General features: G+C 38.0%; 1 protein-coding gene across 1 annotated transcript in view; it reads right to left on the bottom strand.

The window, feature by feature from the left end:
• Positions 1-22690, bottom strand: part of NPFFR2 (neuropeptide FF receptor 2) — a 235354-nt gene that overhangs the window by 82367 nt on the left and 130297 nt on the right. Inside the window, 1 exon segment of the mRNA XM_014529495.1 lies at positions 7653-7820. Coding sequence (XP_014384981.1) covers positions 7653-7720 — 68 coding nt within the window. The 5' untranslated portion in view covers positions 7721-7820.

The raw sequence follows: 22690 nt of genomic DNA, 5'->3' as shown, positions 1-22690 counted from the left end.
TTGATGAAACTCTAGCCAGGCTCACCAAGAAGCAAAGAGAGAGGACCCAAATAAACAAAATCAGAAATGAAAGAGGTGAAGTAACAACTGATCTCACAGAAATACAAATAATTATGAAAAAAATACTATGAACAACTCTATTCCAACAAAATGGAAAACCTAGATGAAATGGACATATTCTTAGAAAAATACAAGCTCCCCAAACTCAATCAGGAAGAATAAAAAAACCTGACTAGGCTGATAACTACCAAAGAAATTGAAGCAGCGATCAAAAATCTTCCAGCAAACAAAAGCCCTGGTCCGGATAATATTAGATGATTACATTAGTATTACCAAACAGAAAAGCCCAAGCATCTGTACAGACTTCTACCAATCATTCAAAGAAGAACTAAAACCTATCCTCCTCAGACTATTCCAAAAAATTCAAGAGGAAGGCACACTTCCAAGCTCTTTCTATGAAGCCAGCATTACCCTAATCCTAAAACCAGAGAGACACCACAAGAAAAGAGAACTACAGGCCAATTTTTTGATGCTTATGCTGCAGCCATTCTGAACACCATACTTGTGCTTCTCTAAGCAAGCCCAGCTCTTTCAATGCTGGGTGTTCACATATGCTGCTCTATCACAGACTTTTCCTAAAGAGGATGACCTCTCTTATGTCCTTTTAGTACTTCATGCATACATTATTAAAATCTATCACATCTCATTGTTCTTATTCATCCACCTGTCTGCTTCCTTCAGTAAATATAAGCCCCAAATTAAGTGGGTCCTGATTTAATCAATTTTGAAAAATCTAGTATTTAGAATTCTTATTGGTATAAAACAGGTGTTGAGCATGTTGGTTGAGCTAATAAATGATTTAGGAAATCAGGACTGAAGAAATGGATGTCAAGACACAAAATATAGTTACTTTGATTAAAGTAATATTTGTTATAAAAGCACTTGAGTATCAGAGTTAAGGGCATAACTCTGGAGCAAGACTACCCGAGTTTGAATCTTATTTCAGTATTACCTTTGTGAATAGTGGACATGCTACTTAATGTCTGTTATTTGGTTTCCTTATCTGTAATATGGGGATAAAACTATTACTTCTTCTAAAGGTATTTGCGACCATTAAATAAGTTAGTATGTTTAATGCATAGAAATGTCTGGTACATTAGAAAACTCAAACATTAGATATTAATTGCCTGATTGATCATGATGGGTTTTAGTCATAAGGTAGATATTAATCACACATTCACTTTCTCCCTCTCTCCCAAGATTGTATCTCCCTTTACTTAGTATCCAAGAGAAAAACAAAACTTATACACTTAACAATGAATAATGCTCTTCACCATTCAGCTATGAGGGAAATAGAATTTAGATTACTTCCATTTAGATGAAATGGCTGTCATTACAGTGTCAAGAGTATCCTATTAGTCTTCATAGTAGTCAACCAGAGAGCTGGATGATGAATATATCTCTATATTCTTCTTTTAAAATGTATTGAAGCAAGATATATTTGAATTGATTATATAGTAAAAAACCACAATGTAAGATCGGTAACAGATCTGGATTTAGTTCAAAATAAGTGTTTTATTTCTGAACTCTGGCTTTCTTATTTTCCTAATAATCACCAAAATATATTTTGAATTCCAATACTTTAAATAACTACCTCCTTCAACGTTGGTATGAAATGCCAGCAAATTGAGGTCTTTTTTTTTTCTCAGTACCATTTTTGCTGTCAATGACACCACTTGTGAAATGTCTTCACAGCTGTATATTTTAGTCTGTCTTGAGATTGATTGGTATTTAAATACCACTATTGGTTCCTACATAATCTCATCTTTAATGAGCCTGATAGGCATCTGAGCAAAGATTTTTTACTATCAAATTTCTGTACAGTAATCCTTCAAGCACTTGAATGTAAGTCTTTAGCATTTACCCAATTAAGACTACTGATGTGAATCCTAAACAAGCATCTTTATTGGTTTAAAAATGTTACCTTTTAACAAAAAAGAATAGAAAGTTAAGAAATTTTAATGCAATTATAATTAGACTATGGTTTTAATATGTTCATTAGAGCAGTGATTTATTCATAACTAACATATATTATTTCACACATGGTGCTCCCTGAGAAATTCATTTAGTAATAGTCTTCTGTCTGATTTAGTAATAAATCAAGGTATCAAGATGTTCTATTAAACTATGGCTCCACTCCAAATTATTAATGCCTTTTAAATAAAAAAATATTATATTCTGTATCTAAATTTGAAGAACTCACCACTTATTGAATATATTTATTGTGCTGACACTATAGTGAAATATATGTACTAAAACTATTTACAAAATAATATATTGGCCCATTTTGACTACATAGGGCAGGAAAGTAGAGTAGTTGGTCAGAATATTTATATTCTTTTTTTAGATGGATGCTTCTAATATTAGATGATTACATTAGTATTACCAAACAGAAAAGCCCAAGCATCTGTACAGACTTCGAGGCCTGTCTTTCATGAAAAAATATAATACTGTTTCACTTTCCTTTGGGGACAGCAGAAGAGTCTGCTAGACCAGGTAATAATCTACATCATAATATTGAATTTCAATGTGCTATTACAGCAATATTCACTAAAATATATATCAATCAATCTATTTATATACACATAATTCATACTACTTATGAAATTTTCATCACTATTCCACTTGTCTTAATTTATTTACTATAATGTTTAAAATTTTCAGAGCTATTTCAACAGAGACTTTGCTCAAATAAAGTTGTTTCTTTCACCCCCAAAAGGGATATCCTCCAAATAATTTAATGGTCTTGTATTTTTCAATAGGAAAAAAAAAGATTGATGACTTTTTAATGAACAAATACTATCCAATAGTCAGGGTACCAAATGGGCACAAAGTGAAGTGTCCTTCATTTGAGCAGGAAAGAATGTAATTGGTATAAAGAACAAGAAAGTTCATTCTAAGGTCTGATTCTTGAAATATGTAGAGATAATTTAGATAAAATAATGACATCAAAGAAAATTATACATGAGAGCTAGAAAAAAAGAAAAAAGGCTAGCAATAGCCTCTTTGATCCATTGCTCTAGTACGATGTACTGGGGATTTGAAATTCTTACTAATGCTTTAAAGTATTATTATATTCTGTGAAAGCATCTGATCATTATTAACCAGCAATTAAAAAATTAGTGAGCATCAACACTTCATACAATGAGAAAATAGTATGGTTTAAAGCGATGACACGTGTCTTGCCTTCTTCATAATCCCCAGAAAGGAAAATTAGAGAAAAGTACATGTGAGTTTCCTTTCGGGGGAGTTTTGTGAATTAGATATTCTAAAATACTCTCCCCACTTAAAAAAATTATTAATGATGAATACAACATAATGACTATGATTTGAAATGCATACTGGAGTTTATAAGAGAATAAGGAAATCGTGAGGATCAAAAGATGATAGCGAAGCATAGCTGGAACCATGAGTCTCCTGAGAGCCTTTGCCAGCCCCTAGTGCTTGTGTTTTAATGATCACAAACAGAACAAAGGACATGGTGCAGAACCATGCACATAAGTTGGAACTGGACACCACTGAAGCCAGGATCCTGAAAAAGTTATAAAAGTTAGACCTTTAATATAAAGGGTGAGGGGAGAGTCAAGGAAAAAAAGCACTGTCTAAGCCCGTGCTCTGAGAGAAAAATAATTCCCTTGAGATATTAAAACCATAATTGTATCCTTTGGACAAGTTTAGTATTCGAACTTGTGCGCTCTGATTTGTTCTATACACATCAAGTTATGAATTAACTGATGAGATCTCAGATTAATAACACTGTTAAGTTCAAAGCAGAAATGAAAACAGATGTCTATAAGCTAGGCCTTGCAATATCCTCGAGATTAAGATCAACCAAAAAAAGCTCACAGTCAAGGATTGTAATAAACAAAAGGATGGAGTCACCAAATGAGACTTGAAAGAAACAACTTTCAATTAGATTTTCTGGTACTTTATGATATTGGAATTATTGGAAACCCAATATAAAAATTATGCATAAATATTTAAGGAAATAAAACATGGTACCCAAAACATAAGCAAGACTTTTTTGATGAAGGTAACTGCCTCAGTTTATTCCTTGGTTTAAGTCCTTTATCTCATCGAGGACCAGTGCCTTGAATAGCACTGCCCTAGACACTGCAGCACTTAGATGTGTCCAGCGTCTTATACCTGATCAGTAGGTATTTGTTGAATGAGAACTTTGACTCAGTGCCCACTGTTGTAACATGCAAAATGTAACAGTAGGTATTTTTACTTTAAATCAACATTTCATTACCAAATGCACCTGGCAACTAAGATTGTTAGAATCCTTTGAGAGGTACACAAAATACACTCAAAAGGAATATTACATTCAAAACATTATGAATAATTTGTCTGACTGAAAGCTACTTATTCCCCAAACTAATGAGGGCATACTCACTGTGGCAGAATTGTGTTATGTTTGCTTTAACTGACAGTCTTAATAAAAGCTAAGAAAGTAAAGACCATCTCACCCTTCTCCCCACTTTTAGAAAACTAACTTGGGTAATCTTAGGTTGCAAGTCCACTAGTATTTATAGTGAAATGGCTGAAAAATTGGTCCTTGTTGCAATTGAATAATCAATAGATCTGACACAAGTGTTTCATCTGAGCCTTTTATATTTGTGCTATTGAGGGTTCTTTTTATCACCTATGTATATGAGAAACATGGGACAAATTCTACCATATGAATACCCAACTGTTCTTCTAGTTCCTTACCAGGAAAGGGAACTCTGTGGTATTAAACATTGAATGACTGATGTCCCATTTATGCTGGGGAGTATATAACTATTCCTCATTTGCAAGGAAATAATAAGTTTTTTTTGCTTAGTCATGACTTTTTAAAATTTGAATTAGAGAAAGCAGTAATAAATTTTAGTGCAAAGGGATAGTGGTATAAGGTACACACATACTGTAATTCATATACATTAGATGAGAGAAATAGCTCCCTACCAAGACACGGAGTACAAAAGAATAGGGAAATCTCGAAGATGGGCAGAAATAATTCTTTAGAGCAGACTGAGGCCAGCCATCCTGTTGCATAGTAAGTAGCATACTTTAATCCTATAGACTTCCAATATATAGGCTTCAAATCAATAAAGCGTCCACATCCCTAAATGTGAACTGCACATAATGATTTCCATCCAAAGAGTACAGGGGATGGACCCTTAGCCAGTTTGGCTCAGTGGATAGAGTGTCTGCCTGTGTTCCAAAGGGACTTGAGTTTGATTCCTGTCAAGGGCACATACCTTGGTTACTGGCTCTTTCCCAGCCAGGGCCCTGGCCAGGGATCATGCAGGAGGCAACCAACTGATGTGTTTCTCTGTTTCTCTCACATAAATGTTCCTCTCTGTCTTTCCTTCTCTCTTCCACTCTTTCTAAAAATCAATGGAAAAATATCATCAGGTGAGGATTAACAACAACAACCAAAAAAAAAAAAAGGAGAAGAAGAAGAAGAAGAAGAAGGAGAAAGGAAAGAAAGAAAGAAAGAAAAAGGGATGGAGCAAGAACAACTTTATAATGGAGAAAACTGGCAAATATTTCACCCAGGTGACCAAGGGCAACATCAATAGTGATCAATCATGTTGATAACAGGTACCCTTGATATGAGATAACAATGGCATTTTATCTTTGCAGTCTTCTTCTTCAATATTCAGTCTAATCAAGAGAAAAACATCAAATAAATACCTACAGAGGGACATTCTACAAAATACCTGATGAATATTTCTGCCATGCCTCCTATGGACTAAACCAACTAGAAGCCAAGGGGGCAGGGAAGCCGGGAATGTAGTTATTTGAGACAGAGAATATAGAAGGGAAAGGACAAAAAGAGAGGTCTATAATAAATGTTCCAATATTTCCTTTAATCCAATCTCTTATGTTATACTGAAAATGATAAGACTGTCTATTTTTTTAAAATCTATTTGTTTCTGCTCTAAATGAGAAGATGTCTATATGTATTTGCTCCTAGAGAACTTTAATTAGTGTTTAGTAATCTATCTCATTTTTACCTTCTCCCTTCTCATTTCTTACTCTTATTTTTTGAGAAAAAAGTAATGTTTTTACATTTAATATTCAGAATTATCATCATTCCATAATCAGTTTTACTTCATGTGCTTTATTTTCTTGAACCAACTGTAATATTTCTCAAATTATTTTTATGCAAAAGAGCATTATCTCATTGTGTAAAACAAATGTCAAAAGATTTCTCAGCTTAATATGATCATTGTGAAACAAAGGTTTTGAAAAATCCCTACTTTTTTGCTATTTTATTGAAATAGGGGAAATCAGACTAACTCTTAGTGATCAGAGACCAGTTGAAATTCTGAATTTTCCAATATGGCCAATCACATTGCATGTCTGGGATTAAGCAGCATTTTGAAAGAGAAAGAATGTCTGATTTTCATGGGTGAGGCACTTCAGAAAGAATCAGAGGCATAAAGTTTTGTGAGGTTTCTTTAAAGTGACCAGTTATTCCAATTTTGTCAAATTCTGAACTTTCATAAGATTGAGGAAATTGCACTACTATCTATGGATTCTCTAGGTCAAGCTTTTAGCTGAGAGACTGAGTGAGTCAAGCTGTGATCCACCATATCTAAAGCAAGACATGATACTTAGAGAAAGAAGTTCCTTCCTGCAATGTTTCATGGCATCTTACTTTCCCAGAATTCCTGTTGGAAGCCCTTTGTTGGAATTCTCACAATAGCAGAAGTAATTCCTTATGCCCAAGAAAATAGAAGACAAAGTTAATTCTAGGAAACCACAGTTAGAGCAAAATCAATACAGATATCAAATTAAATTTAAAAAAAATAGAAAAATAGGCAGATGACTTTCAATCCAGTCAAGAGTTGAATGGTATGGTAGATAGATAGACAGATAGATATATTTAAATTCAGAGATTGTTGTGTTAGGTATCCATGAGCTGAAACACAATTCTTAGGGTATGCTTTCCACCCCCCGCCCCACCCGCCTCCCCCCGTGCCCGGAGGCTGTAAATATAGCTATGAGGACAAGACGCTGACTACAACACTCAACCTTCAGAACCAATTCCAGCACCACCAGGGAGGTCATTACTCTGAAATATGCCATGGCCAAATTACATGATTTCAGCAGAATGGCTGTGCCTCAGAAAATTTAAAGACAATAAATGCACTTTACCATCATATCCTGGGCAGCAATGGCCAAGCTCTCATGGGGGAAAGGGCACACACAGTAGCAGAGCTGCATGATCTGCAGCCAGAGCACCAGTAGAGAGAAAGCAGAACAGATACCTTAAAACTGCTCACTGGTGGCGAGAGCTTCATCCCTCCAATATCAGCAATTGGCAATATTGATATGTAGACTAAAATATTTTTCCAGTGGAAAACTTCATCTTCTTAGTACACAAAGTAATGACTTTTTCTCCCCATGTTCCCCGAATTCCAAAAAGAGTGGCATCACACAAACTAAAGATATACTAAATGTTCCTGCTGGAAGAGATTTCTCTTTTCTAAACCTCAAAGGAGTCTTTGGTCTTTTCAGTTTTCCCACCCCTCCCACATACTGCTTCCATAATCTACCTGAAACAAACAAGCAAGCAAACAAAACTGTTTACATACCGTGTAGAACACACAGTCCTAGAGAGAGAAAGCAACAACAATCCTTCAATCTGAGTTGTATAGAGCATCTGTTACATTTTTGTCTTCTCTTTCTGGACACTAGGATTGTGATTACATTGTTGGTTGAGGTCAGGGTCCAGACTGTTCAGTCATCAGCAACTTTTTGTCCTGGAGGTGAGAAAAAAGCCCTGAATAGACACTGTGGAAGGGAATGAGCAGAATGGGGTTTTGAAAGTTTGGGAACTAGAATGTACCAGAAAACAGGAACAAGGAGCCATTATTCTAAAGAACAGGAGATGGAGAGCCTTCACAGTGGAACTAAATCAGAAACAGCGTAGAAGAGGGATAATCCAAATGCAGTCAAGGTCAATGGCCAGACAGAAAAGGCAGGAAGCAAGGATTAGTCAGTGAGTTCATTAAGGCGGTGAAGTCACAACCAACTCAAGCAAAAATAAATAAGGATCCAAACTCTGTGCACAGGCACGAGGTAGGGGGGAAGCAACAGGATCAGAAGGCAACAGACTGGCAGGCAAGGGATGGTAGAAGGCCAAAGAGAAGCCTGAGTAGCTGTGTCAAACAGTATGTGCATTTGAGGCTTGCTTTTATGATTGACAAGTGCAGTGGTTCTCAAAGTGGTTCCCCCAGTCTAGCAGCAATGGAGTCACCTGGGACTAATAAGGAATGTAAATTCTTGGTCCCACGCCAGACCTGCTCAATCAGAAAGTGGCTCTCTGGGTGTAGAACTCCCCACCACAACTGCCTGTGCTGCTCCCAGCCCTCTAGGTGATTCTGACGCTCACTAAAATGTGAGAACCACTGAACTAGCAGGGAAGCTTAAAAGTAGGAAATCCAGTGGACTGTAAAAAGCCCAAAGAGATTCTTTTCTTGGAAATTTCATTTTGATAATTTCACATAACAAAACAGCAAATTCTACTTATTAAAAAGGCATTCCAGATAGCTTTTATTTGTCCCTTCCAATCTACTTTCCACCCTGCTCTGCGCCCCTGAGAGGGGGCTGCATCTAAGTGCTCCCTGGATCTCTGGCTTCTGTGTGGATCTAACTCACAGGGGGCTCCCCCAGGAGAGGATGAGAGGATGTGGAGAGAAGACAGTGAGGTCAGTGTATTTCCCGGCTCCCTCTCTGTGGGGTTGCTTTGTGTGCCTGGATCCTTTGATCAAGGCCATTTCTCCCCTCAAGGGGTTCTGTCTCCAAGATTCTCTTCTTTCAGGTTCGATTAACAGCTCCCTCCCATGTCCCTTTGGGCTGGGTGTTGGCAGATTTATTGCTACTATCTCTGAGTAACTTTACTATTGCCTGTGGTTCCCCTACAACTCAGCTTCACATTTACAGAATAAGCTTTTAAAATAAACATCTCTGGCAATAAACTCTCCACAATTTAACGGAACTAAAGTGTTCCAAATGTTGTTTTATTTCCACCTTCATAAAATTTATGCTTCTCCTCAGATTCCCTAAACCCTCCACTGTTTGTTCTCTCTGATTCAATTGCCTCCACACCCAACCAAGGCCATGGTGGGATCTCTGCTGCCTATGACCAACTAATCACTTATCCTGGGAGTGTGGGACCCTTTCCTTACTTTCTAGTACAGACAGGCTGACCAGAATTTCTAATTCCTGCCACCACTTCTAGGCTAGAATGACACATGACACCACGGGGCTAGAGATCTGGTATTCCAAACAACCATAGAAGGGACCAAATGGTGGAATGAGCCTAGAAATTAAAGGTAGCAGATCAATGGGAAACAGACAGGAGGGAGCAAGGCAGGTCAATTCTCTGTCCTCCATGGACTGCTCTGATGTATGTTTTTTCCTCACAGCCACTGAAAAGTCTCCCAGGACGAGCACATGTACCTCCAAGAAATATGCAGTGTCTCTTTTTAGCTCCTAGTAAAGTGGCAGACCACATGGTCAAGTATCACCCCTAAGCAGCGGTTCTCAACCTGTGGGTTGCGACCCCTGGAAATACATCCTGCATATCAGATATTTACATTACGATTCATAACAGTAGCAAAATTATAGTTATGAAGTAGCAACGAAAATAATTTTATGGTCGGGGGTCACCACAACATGAGGAACTGTATTAAAGGGTCGTGGCATTAGGAAGTTTGAGAACCACTGCAAGGCATTCCATTTTTCTTTGCCCCATTTTCACTTTTTCCTATTTTGCTCTTTTGGTTTTGCAAAGTCCAACAAAAAGCATAGCACTTTTATCCCTATGTGTTATGGCTAAAACATCCCTGACAGATAATAGGCAACATAATCGTAAATATAGAGACTATAAAGTAAAAGCATATAAACCAAAGTTTCCTGGTGATAACTTCCAATCCTTCCTGACTAGTTAGTATTGACTTTACCAATGGGGCTGAGGAATGTTATCCTGGTCCTGTTCAGTGTCCCTATCATCCCTGTTCTGTGCACCTTGTCATCTTTACTGGGGATGGGTGCTTCCTTGATTTCAGGTATTTATATTAAACTAGTAGCCCAGTGCATGAAATTTGTGCACGGGGGGCGGGGTGTCCCTCAGCCCGGCCTGCACCCTCTCCAATCTGAGACCCCTAGGGGGATGTCTGACTGCTGGTTTAGGCCCAATCCCTAAACCGGCAGTAGGACATCCCTCTTGCAATCTGGGACCCCTGGTTCCTAACCGGTCATCTGCCTGCCTGCCTGATCACCCCTAACCATTCTGAATGCTGGCCTGATCACCCCCAACTGCCACCAATTCCAGTCTGATCACCCTTAACTGCCCCCCTGCCAGGCTGATTACCCCCAATTGACCCCCCCGCCCCCCGCCGGCCTGCTCACCCCTAACCACCTCTGCCTCGGCCCCACCACTATGGCTTTGTCTGGAAAGACGTTTGGTTTCCCAGTTTAATTAGCATATTACCCTTTTATTAGTATAGATACAGTGTTCTCAACCTCTTTGTATTTATTTAAAACCCATACATTCAATTTATTAATTGAATTAAGTGAGGTGGCATAAAAGTTGCAACCACCTCAGATTTAGGAAATGTTAGTCATATTGTTACCAAAAGTCTTTAGGTGAATTCTAATTTCTATAAACTATATACTATTATTTTGTAAACAAAAACTCAAATAAAGTATAAAAGGAGAAATTGTGCAATAAAGGTGTACATTTGAACACTAAACTGCTGAGAAAATTTGAAATAGTTCACGGCAGTATCTGTGTAAACATGACAACCAGGACACATGATTATTTTGTTGCTACTTTCGCTGTTGTTATTTTTCAAACCAATGTCTAAAGCTTACAAAAACTCTAGATTTGAAAGTCCACTGGATTTGGCAGTACAGTGGACTGATTGTATTGGGCTGTCTTTGATTACTTAGGATGCCAAGGAGTTTCAGGGCTGTGATTATGAAGGTCATTTTACAGTACAATAAATGTACAAATGTTTAAGAGATTAGGTAACATTGTGCTATTAATAGAGTACTAGGCAAATAAGATATAAAGAAAAAAAAGTGGAATGCCTATGGAAAAATTTATTATTTTACAAAGTTCTGTTTTGTTGAGCTCTTATTAATTGACTATTGGGCCGGGGCATGAAATTCATGCACAGGGGTGGGGGGTTCTCTCAGCCCAGCCTGCACCCTCTCCAATCAGGGACCCCTTGGGGGATATCTGACTGCCGGTTTAGGCCGTAACTGCCTCTGCCTGCCTGATCGCCCCTAACTGCCCTCCCCTGCCAGCCTGATCTCGCCCCCAACTGCCCTTCCCTGCTGGCCTGGTTGCCCCCAACTGCCCTCTCCTGCTGGCCTGATCTTGCTCCCAACTGCCCTCTCTGCCTCGGCTCCCACCACCATGGCTTTGTCCGGAAGTAAGTTGGACGTCCAGAAGATGGCCAGTCAACCCAGTCTAATTAACATATTACCCTTTTATTAGTATAGATGACCAGAGTGATATGATTAGTGCTTTCAAACTTATAGCTGGTATTAATTAGAATCCTGTTCCTCACTAAATCAGAGGTGTTTCCAGAGAATCTGAAACCATATATAGTATTATCTCTCAAACAACAACATTTAAGCTGCCTGAAGAAATGCATTAACATTTAAATGCTTAAAAAATTTTCAGTTAAGAATAGTATACTGCAAGCATGATGTGGCAACGCAGGTTCACTGAATGTAACATTTGTACCACTCTGGAGCAAAATGATGGTGGGGAGGCCATGCATGTGTGGGTGTAGGGAGTATACAGGAACTTTATACTTTCTGCTCAGTATTGCTGTGAACCTAAAACTACTCTAAAAATAAAGTAAATAAATAAACAAATAAATAAATGTTATACTGTCTACTAAAACACTTTGAAACTACTGATTAGGAATAGTTGCTTTGCTTTTCACTTTTGCATACTAATCAATGGCTATTGTTTAGGTATAAGCCTAAAAGTGGAAGTAAATTGTTTTCCCTTAAGTCAGAGTTGTTGTTGTTTTTTAAAGAATACAAATTGGAAAGTTTGTGAATACAGAAATAAATGAGTCAAATTTAGAAGAACAGGAGTAATTGAAAAGCTAAAATTGAAAGAAATACATCTAAATGATATAATGTAAACAATACTTGAGAAAAGTCCTCAATTTGATCATCTTGTCCGATTTCCCACATGATCATAAATAGTTCTGTTTGTACTTAAGGCACAGACAGAATCAAAAGGATGGAAAATTCCTGTATTACTCAGTGACCTAGAATTTTCACTCTTAATATTTATGATAAATATGTAAGCAATGTGCTCTTGTTTCAGTTAAACTAGAAATAGATGATACTTAATGAACTTAAAAGAATCCAATTTTAATTCCAAATCTTTTCATTAAGCAACATAAATGGCTATGTAATTCATTGTTAATTTCTCTTCATAAAATCCTAATGAAATCTTTGGTGATGTTAATTAACTCCAAATATTCTTCTTTTAATGTAAGTCTTTATAACTAGTCATTTTCAATAGATGATATTAGTGCTTTGGTATCCATTGGTTTAAGGACAACAAAAAATAGTATTGCTCATTCTAGTTTATCTGCTTTTGCAAGAGTTACTCTGAAGATGATGAATCTTTTTTGGTCTTTGAGGATGGATCTGAACTTAGATTGGTAGTTTATTAGTATATGTACTGTTGGTAGTCAATAATGAGCTACGATTATCTGTGCTCCTAAACACAGGTGAGTCAGGGCTTGCTTTGGAGAGAAGTTGCTATTCAGACACACAATTTGGTATGAGAATTATCTGACTCAATCACACACACACACACACACACACACACACACACACTTATTTTACCTCCAGTATCATGTGTTGTTTTGTTTATCTTGTCTATTTTCAAGGCTACCTAAGATTCCTAGCATACCTAGCTGCTTGCCCACATTATGTGAGTTTTTATAGGACAAAAAGTGAAAGAGTCAATGCAATAGAAAACTATTTAAGCCTTTAAAAAAAATAATGGTCAGTAGAAAAGTTCACAAATCATCAATGTACAGGTTAATCATGTTATTGCAATGTGAACCCACTCATGTAACTGCAACCTGTGTCAAAAAATAACTATTCAAGTTTAAAGTCATAGAAAAATAATCATAATTGGGAACACCACTAAAGTTATGGCAAATGTTTAAAATAGAATTTGGACAAAATTTTTACACAGTTTTGATCTCAAACTATACATAGATAAAATGAATTTTAAATCTTATATGCACATCGACAAAAATTCCCATTTTTAAATGTGAAAAGGGAGTAATTAAAAACACAAAACTTTTATTTGTTATGACAATGTGTAACAATGTGAAAACAAAAAAGTCCTTATGATTTTATCCTATAATTCCAGAATTGAATTAAAATATAACTATGATTTGTAAAAATCCTCTTAAGAATTTACTACAAAATTTACCTTTGGTGCTTAATACAAAAGAATGCTCTTTTAAACAATCCTTTGAATGTTTTCCTTTGTGTTCATTCATATAACTTTTGCATAGATACCCTGTTCTTAATTTCCTTCATTACTTCCTTTGTTTGTCCCTTGCTTTGTCTTTTCCTTTTATTCTTCTTTGAATGGGAGTACGGTTACCTAGCACTGCTATTTGTCTTATAAGTATCAGGGAAGATCATAAAAGGAGAAATCAAGTTAAGGAGCAATGTTAAAATGTTAGCATTTAATATGAGAATTATCTGACTCAATCAGAAAAAGCAATCCTATCTAATAAAAGACAAAGAGGGTAATTGACCGTACTTTCGCTACACCTCCCATTGGCTAATCAGCGTGTTATGCAAATTAACCGCCAACAAAGATGGTGGCTAATTTGCATACTGCAGGCAGATCCCACTGCGCTGCCCCAGCACCAGATCCTGGCCTGCTGTGTCTTGGGTGGGGTTGGCGGGGCGGGGCGGCAGCACGATCTGAGTGGCCGCTCGCCCTAGCGCGGGATCCGGGCCTGCCATCTGCGACCGGGGGAGACGGGGCAGACACTGAGGGATTGGGCATGCCATCTGCCACCCGGGGAACGGCCCTAAGCCAGCAGGTGGTTATCTCCCGAGAGGGTCCCAGACTGTGAGAGGGCACAGGTTGGGCTGAGGGACCTCCCTCCCCTGCCAGTGCACAAATTTTTGTGCACGGGCCTTCTAGTGTAAGAATAATAAGCATACTTGAAGAAGAGAGGGAGAAGGAAACAGAGGGCCATATTACCCAAAACAATATATAGATTTAATGAAATCTTCATCAAAATCCCAATGTCATTTTAAAAGAAATAGAACAAAAAAATTATCAGTTTGTATGGTACCACAAAAGACCTTGAATAGCCAAAGCAATCCTGAGAAAAAAGAATGAAGCAAGAAGTATCACACTACCTGACTTCAAATTATGCTACAGAGTTATAATAATCAAAACAGAATGGTATTGGCAGAAAAGCAGACACACAGATCAATGTAACATAGTTAAGGGGCCTAGATATAAAACCATATGTATATGGGTAGATAATTTTCTATAAAGGAGCCAGAAACACACAATGTAGTAAAGAAAGGCTCTTCAATAAATGGTGCTGGGAAAATGAGAAAGACACATACAAAAGAATGTAGATTACAGGTGGACCCCATGTACAAAATGGACCAAAGACTTAAATATAAGATCTGAAACAATAAATTACATAAAAGAAAACATAGATACTAAACTTATGGAACTTGGTCATAGAGAACATTTTATGAACTTGACTTCAAAGGCAACAGAAGTAAAGGCTAAAATAAATGAATGGGATCATATCAAACTAAAAAACTTCTGAACAGAAAAAGAAACTGAAAAGAAAACAAAGAGGCAGCCAACTGAATGGGAGATGGTATTTTCAAACAATAGGTCCTACAAAGGTTTAATATCCAAAATATATAAAGAACTCATAAAACCCAACACCAAACAAACAACCCAATTAAAAAATGGGCAGAGAACCTGAACAGACCCCTCTCTCAAGAAGACATACAAACAGCCAACAGTTATATGAAAAGATGTTCAACTTCACTAGCAATTAGGGAAATGCAAATCAAAGCTACAATGAGATACCACCTCTCACCTGTTAGAGTGGCCATTATCAACAACACAAATAATAACAAGTGTTGGAGAGATTGTGGAAAAAAAGGGAATCCTCACCCACTGCTGGGGGGGAATGTGGACTGATACAGCCACTATGGAAAACAGTCTGGCAATTCTTTAAAAATTAAGAATAGAGTTACCAAATGACCCAGCAATTCCTCTCCTGGAAATGTACCTGAAAAACTCAAAAACATGTATTAGCAAAGATATATGCACCCCTATGTTCTTGCAGCATTATTCATGGTGGCCAAGACAAGGAGACAATCAAAGTGTCCTGCAATAGGAGATTGGATAAAGAGGATGTGGTACATATACACAATGGAATACTACTCAGCCATAAGAACAGACGAAACACTGCCATTTGTGACAACATGGGTGGACCATGAGAATACTATACTTAGTTAAATACGCCAGTCAAAAAAAGCGAAGAACCACACGATTTCATTTATATGTGGAATATAAAACTGAAACTGTGGATAAAAACAGCAGTGTGCTAGTTGCCAGAGTGAAGAGGGTTCAGGGGTAGGGGTCTAATATATGGTGGTGAGCACACAGTGCAATACATAGATTTATATCATAGAAATCTACACCTGAAACCTATATGATCCTATTAACCAATGCCACCCCAATACATTTAATTAAAATAAAACTTTACCAGCAATAATAAATCAGTCTGCCAATGTTTAAAAAACAAGAATAAAACACTTTGCAGCAGGTGTGCTATTGAATATGAAATTAAATATCATTTGAAACTTGAAAAAGTAGAAGAGCGTGTTTATAGGAAAGAGACAAATTATCACTTTGGAACAATATAAATATATATTTCCATCTGTCTGGAAAATGATATTGCTGTTTTTCTCAGATGTACTCAATTTCATAGTGCTATTTTCTTTCTAAAAAATATTTGATACTGCATAAACTCCCTAATAAACTCAGTTTTCAGTGACATTTTGACACAAAAGGCAATTTGTTCCACCTCTACAGCACTATATCATCCTATATAATAAAGAGGTAATATGCAAACTGACCATCATGCCCTCACAAGATTGCTGCCTATGACCAGGCTGGCAGGGGGGATAGTGAAAGACAACCAAACTACTGAACAAGCAGGCTGCGTGGGGCAACCAGGCCAGGAAGGCCATGAGGGGCAACCAGGCTGGCAGGGGGGGAAGTTGAGGGTGACCAGGCCAGCAGGGGGGAAGTTAGGGGTGACCAGGCCAGCAGAGGGGAGCAATTGGGGGCAACCAGGCTGGCAGGGGGGGAAGTTGGGATGATTAGTCCAGCATGGGTGGGGGGGCAGTTGGAGGCAGTTAGGGGCAACCAGAAGGCAGAGGCAGTTAGGGGCAACCAGGCTGGCAGAGGGCGGCAGTTGGGGGTGACTGGGCTGGCAGGGGGGGCAGTAAGGGGTGACCAGGCTGGCAGGGAGGGGACAATTAGGGGTGACCCGGTCAGCAGGGGGGGCAGTTCGGGGCAATCAGGCCAGCACGCAGAGACAGTTAAGGGCTACCAGGCTAGCGGGGTTGGGGGGTGGCAGTTGGGGGTGACTTGGCCAGCAGCGGGGGACAGCTAGGGGCAACCAGGCAGGCAGGCAGGCAGGTGAGTGATTATGAGCCAGCAGTCCAGGATTGTGAAAGGGATATCCTGGATTAGAGAGGGTGCAGGTTAGGCTGAGGGGACCTTCCCTCCCCTCCCCCCTGCCCGACTGCACAAATTTTGTGCATCAGGCCTCTAGTCTTATAATATGATGCTGATCATTAATATTTGAGTCCAAAGGTGACACACTAATGTGTTCATATTTTTAAATTGTTATTAAATTTACTATGCCAGTAGTGTATTTTTAGGAAATATTAAAAATATGTTCTTGCCAAAACCGGTTTGGCTCAGTGGATAGAGCATCAGCCTGTGGACTGAAAGGCCCCAGGTTCGATTCCGGTCAAGGGCATGTACCTGGGTTGCAGGCACATCCCCAGTAGGAGATGTGCAGGAGGCGGCTGATCGATGTTTCTCTCTCATCGATGTTTCTGACTCTCTATCTCTCTCCCTTCCTCTCTGTAAAAAATCAATAAAATATATTTTTTAAAAAATGGCAGTGTTGAGAGTTCTGTGCCTCCTTTAAAAAAAATATGTTCTTGACAAAATTAAAAAAAATGTTTGCCTTTAAACTCAGGGCCTGATTAATAATATTTCCATTATCCTTTCAGTCATCCAAATAGCCTGAAGGTATGAAAAGCGTCAGGACATTTTAGCCATTTTTTACATCTCCTCTGAATGTGTTCAAAGTGCTGGCCCAGTAATCAGCTCTAACTCTGCCAAGCTTGTTTCCTTCATGTATACAATGTCGCTGTATGTTTTCATCTTTGTTTTCTACCTGCCTTGTGGATGAATTAAACTCCTTCCTTGTCAGGTTGTGTTTCAGGTACCCTGCTTTCAAATAGGATAAAGGAATTGAATTAGAGAAATGTCCTAATAGTTGTCACTTTCTGTTAGAGTGGTTATTTGTGCTGCACACCACCAGGCATCCATCTTTTGACTATTGGTCGATATCTGCAAATTGCCTTCAGGTGCGTCAGGCCCTCTCTTCCTTAGGCTTGCTTGACCTTCAGACTTCCCCCTCAAAATAGGGACAGTTCCCCCTCATTGAAGTGAGTCTATTCCACTATTAACAGACCTTACTGGTAAACAATGAAGAGTTAACATTTTCCTTTCATGGCCCTGGGATTGAAGAAAATCAATGCATACTTAGTAGAGTCACTCCCTAAACATGGGAGTGACTCTACTAAGTATGCATTCTCTTCAATCCCAGGATCCACTTTGCCAAAGTACGCTACTTTAGTAAATTAATGGGGCATGGACTTTTAGGCAGGTCAATTTCTAGGTGATAATGCATCCTTCTACGTGATAACGCACAAATGGATCTGGTGAACTGCTGTTTGAACAACATGAATCAGCAATGCCAGACTGTCCTGTTCCCTCTTGATCAATTTATGTAAGTTTTGACAAGGGCATGGAATAAAAGCATAGCATATTCCTTGGTTTTGTGGCCTGCATTGTGATCACTGTTTTTCATGCCTGTCATTTCATAAGAGCTCTGCTAGAGAATAGATAAAGCTAGCCTCTCTCTGCTCAAAATGAGAAAGAACAAGTTGAATTTCAAATCCATCACCTTTATACAGAGGGAAGCAGTGTACTTGCAGAGGGAGAAGCAGTGATAGGACCACAACCAGGGTACTCTCAATAGAGGAGCACCTTTTCCTCTGCCCCTCCTAAAACTGGGCTGGGGTGAGGAGTTTGGAGAAGGTCTCAAATCTCTGCTAGAAATTCAAAATATGTCACCATTAAGGAGAGAAGCCTCACTGTAAAGAAAATAGTGCAGGTAATATCAAATTATTACTTATCAGATAGAAAGTAAAGAGAGTTGACTGAAAAACCATACTAATCCTGAGTTTGTTTCTGTTTTATTTTAAAAAATAACTTTTGTTGTTCTCGGATGTGGTGAAGAGAGGAAAACTATGCTCGACTTGGGTGAAAAATACTCCCAGGTCACCCATCCATACCTGTCTCTGTCCCTCTACATCCAAGGAGACTGGTGAGCTGTCAGAACTGCCTTCACTTTCTCTATCAACAAACTGCCCTCTCGGGAAGAGGAGTGGGAGGGAGCTCGTCCCCAAGGTGTTCTAGCATTTCTTATAAATTGCATCCTATCTGATGGAATTGCTTCAGACTTTGCACAGTTGGAAATTAATAGTTAATCACCCTGGCCACTTTTATACTAGTACCTAGGCTTTTTTCCCCCTTGTTCCCATCATCTGCTGGGGTTTGATGGGGTGAGGAGGGCAAGGAGGTTGGTTGGTACTGTAAACCTGCTAGCAGGCTTCCTGAACATTCTACATGTTTTTAAATGTGTTATTGTTTCCACTGTCCGTAAGCGAGGAATAAAGACTGCACTCAACATAATGATGCAGAACAATCCCACTCATGGGATCTCCTCTAATAACAAGTAGATTGATAAATTGATAGCAAGTAAAAGCATTGTGTTTTATATGTTAATATGAATTTATTTAATTTATTGCTTAAATACTTATTGCTTTAACTTGGCATCTAAAAGTTTCCCTAGTTTTTACAGCTGTTTATGCATTAATTAAAGTGTGGAGTGACTGATGCTTCTTTGTATATGTAAGATTTGACAAACAGCTATAAATAGGATCTATATAGTTTAAGAATATGACCACATTGAGAACAAGTGGTAAATTGCATGAGTTTATATTACATTTAGGATTCTTTAAAATTTTGCTTTTGGACTTGAAACACTAACCGACTCTAAATAACATCAACAAAATGGAGAAAGTTTTTGAAACAAACTGAGTAAAATACATTTTGTACAAGAAAAATAGTATAATCATAAAACCTTAAATATGGAAAAATATCTGGTTTAGTTAGAATATTCTTATTAAGTACCAACCGTGCAACAACGGCTGTTCTGGGTACTGTTCTTGACCCCCTGCACTTTACATTCTAGTGAGAAGGGGGAAAATAGCCAAATAAACAAATGATCTACTATCAGGGAGTGAATGATGCTATGAAAAAAGACAGAATAAGGGGTTTGAAAGTGACTAAGGGTTTATTGTTACTGAGGGAAAGAAATAAACTAGGATAATCCATGGATTTACAGCCTAAGCAACTGAAGAAATGAATGAAGAAACCATATGTAGAATAGGGGTCCAGCTCAAAATACCCCTCCATTTCAATGTTCCATTCTTTTCTGGAATGTTCTGAATATTTTTACATTTTTTAAATATGAAAGAAAAATGCATAAACTAAAAATTTTGTACATAATAATTGGTATGAAAATTACAGAAATTGAGATAATTTAACATAATATGTCTAAAGGGTAAATGTAGTAGACATAAAGCATATTAAGCCTTAATGTTAAAGTGGTTCATTTCTTTAAAATATTGATTTATACAGCAGAAATTTAGACATAACAGAGTATAAAATCATGTACTCAGATAAGCCATCAAAAAAAAGGTTTTGTAGAGAGAACTAAATATAATTACAATAATAGGAAAAGAAACCAACAATAACAGCCCATTCAAGTACCACTTAGTGAACAATTACTACATAACAGGAATAGTGATAAATACTTTTTATATAATATTTTATTTAATACTTACCAAATTCTCCAAATAAGTATTATTTTTCAGACTTTACAGTTAAAAGAATTACAGTTTAAGAGTTTAAATAATTTGTTCAAGATTACACAGGCTATTTATGCCAGGGCATGGAGATACTAAACACCATAAAATACCACAACCAGCTATTTAAGAATGGTTCAATTTGACAGCTTCATTATGACTAGATGAACAGAAAACTTAGAGCCAGAAGGACCCTAGAGGCAAATATGTGGAATTGAAAAACCAGTGGGATTGTCAATGCCCTCCAGCCAAACACCACCAGGGACACACTTTTACTGTGGTGCAGTGAGGACAAACCCACCCAGGGCAAACCATGGGGCAGCTCGGAGAAGGAGTGTGAGAAAGACTTATTTTAGGATCTGGGTTTTGTGTTAGGTGACTTGGGGGAAGGTTTTGTTTGTTTGTTTGTTTGTTTATTTTTATTGATTAAGGTATTACATATATGTCCTTATTCCCTCATTGCCACCCCACTCCCTCCACTCATGCCCTCACCCCCTGGTGTCTGTGTCCATTGGTTAGGCTTATATGCATGCATACAAGTCCTTTGGTTGATCTTGTCGCCTTACCTCCACCCTCCCCTACCTTCCCTTTGAGGTTTGACAGTCTGATCGATGCTTCTCTGTCTCTGGATCTGTTCTTGTTCATCAGTTTATGTTGTTTATTATATTCCACAAATGAGTGAGAGCATGTAATATTTAGCTTTCTCTGGCTGGCTTATTTCAATTAGCATAATGCTCTCCAGTTCCATCCATGCTGTTGCAAATGGTAAGAGTTCCTTCTTTTTTACAGCAGCATAGTATTCCATCATGTAGATGTACCACAGTTTTTTAATCCACTCATCTGCTGATGGGCACTTAGGCTGTTTCCAAATCTTAGTTACGGTAAACTGTGCTGCTATGAACATAGGGGTGCACATATCCTTTCTGATATATCCTAGTTTCTTAGGATATATTCCTAGAAGTGGGATCACTAGGTCAAATGGGAGTTCCATTTTCAGTTTTTTGAGGAAAGTCCATACTATTCTCCACAGTGGCTGTACCAGTCTGCATTCCCACCAGCAGTGCACAAGTGTTCCTTTTTCTCCACATCCTCTCCAGCACTTGTCATTTGTTGAGTTGTTGATGATAGCCATTCTGACAGGTGTGAGTTGATACCACATGGTCATTTTGATTTGCATCTCTCGGATAATTAGTGACTTTGAGCATGTTTTCATATGTCTCTTGGCCTGCTTTATGTCCTCTTTCGAAAAGTATCTATTTAGGTCCGTTGCCCATTTTTGATTGGATTGTTTATCTTCCTTTTGTTAAGTTGTATGAATTCCCTGTAAATGTAGGAGATTGAACCCTTATCTGTGATAACATTTGCAAATATGTTCTCCCATGCAGTGGGCTTTCTTGTTGTTTTGTTGATGGTTTCCTTTGCTGTGCAAAAGCTTTTTATTTTGATGTAGTCCCATTAGTTTATTTTCTCTTTAGTTTCCTTTGCCCTAGTAGCTGTATTGGTGAAGAAATTGCTTCGGCATATGTCTGAGATTTTGCTGCCTATGCATTCCTCTAATATTTTTATGGTTTCCCTCTAATATTTTTATGGTTTCCTGTCTTATGTTTATGTCCTTTATTAATTTTGAGTTTACTTTTTGTATGGTGTAAGTTGGTCTAGTTTCATTTTTTTGCATGTATATGTCCAATTTTTCCAAAACCATTTAGTAAAGAGAATGTCTTGACTCTATTGTAAGTTCTTCCCTTCTTTGTCAAATATTAATTGAGTGTAGTGGTTTGGGTCAATTTCTGGGTTCTCTATTCTATTCCATTGGTCTATATGTCTGTTCTTGTGCCAGTACCAGGCAATTTTGAGAACAGTGGCTTTGTAATACAGCTTGATGTCTGGTATTGAGATCCCTTCTACTTTGTTTTTCTTTCTCAGGATTGCTGCAGCTATTTGGGGTCTTTTTTATTCCAGATGAATTTTTGGAGAGTTCGTTCTAGGTCTGTGAAATATGCCGTTGGTATTTTTAATGGGGAGTGCATTAAAGCAGGTTTTGTTCTGGCATGGATGCTGTGAAGAAGTGAAGAATAATTCTATGAGTAGATACTTTAATCAATCTTATCTAGAAGGTAGGAAAAATGAAATGAAGCTAAAGACTTAACTGAAAAAGAAGCAACAGTCACTCATAATAGACCACCTAGGGCAGTGGTTCTCAACCTTGGCTGCACATTAGAATCACCTGGGAATCTTTTTAAAATCCTGATTTCTGGGCCTCATC

This window comes from Myotis brandtii, unplaced genomic scaffold (genome assembly GCF_000412655.1).
Source record: "Myotis brandtii unplaced genomic scaffold, ASM41265v1 scaffold681, whole genome shotgun sequence".
NCBI classification, from domain to species: domain Eukaryota; kingdom Metazoa; phylum Chordata; class Mammalia; order Chiroptera; family Vespertilionidae; genus Myotis; species Myotis brandtii.
Note: the sequence above shows the minus strand (reverse complement) of the source record. Positions and strands in the feature narration are given on the sequence as shown.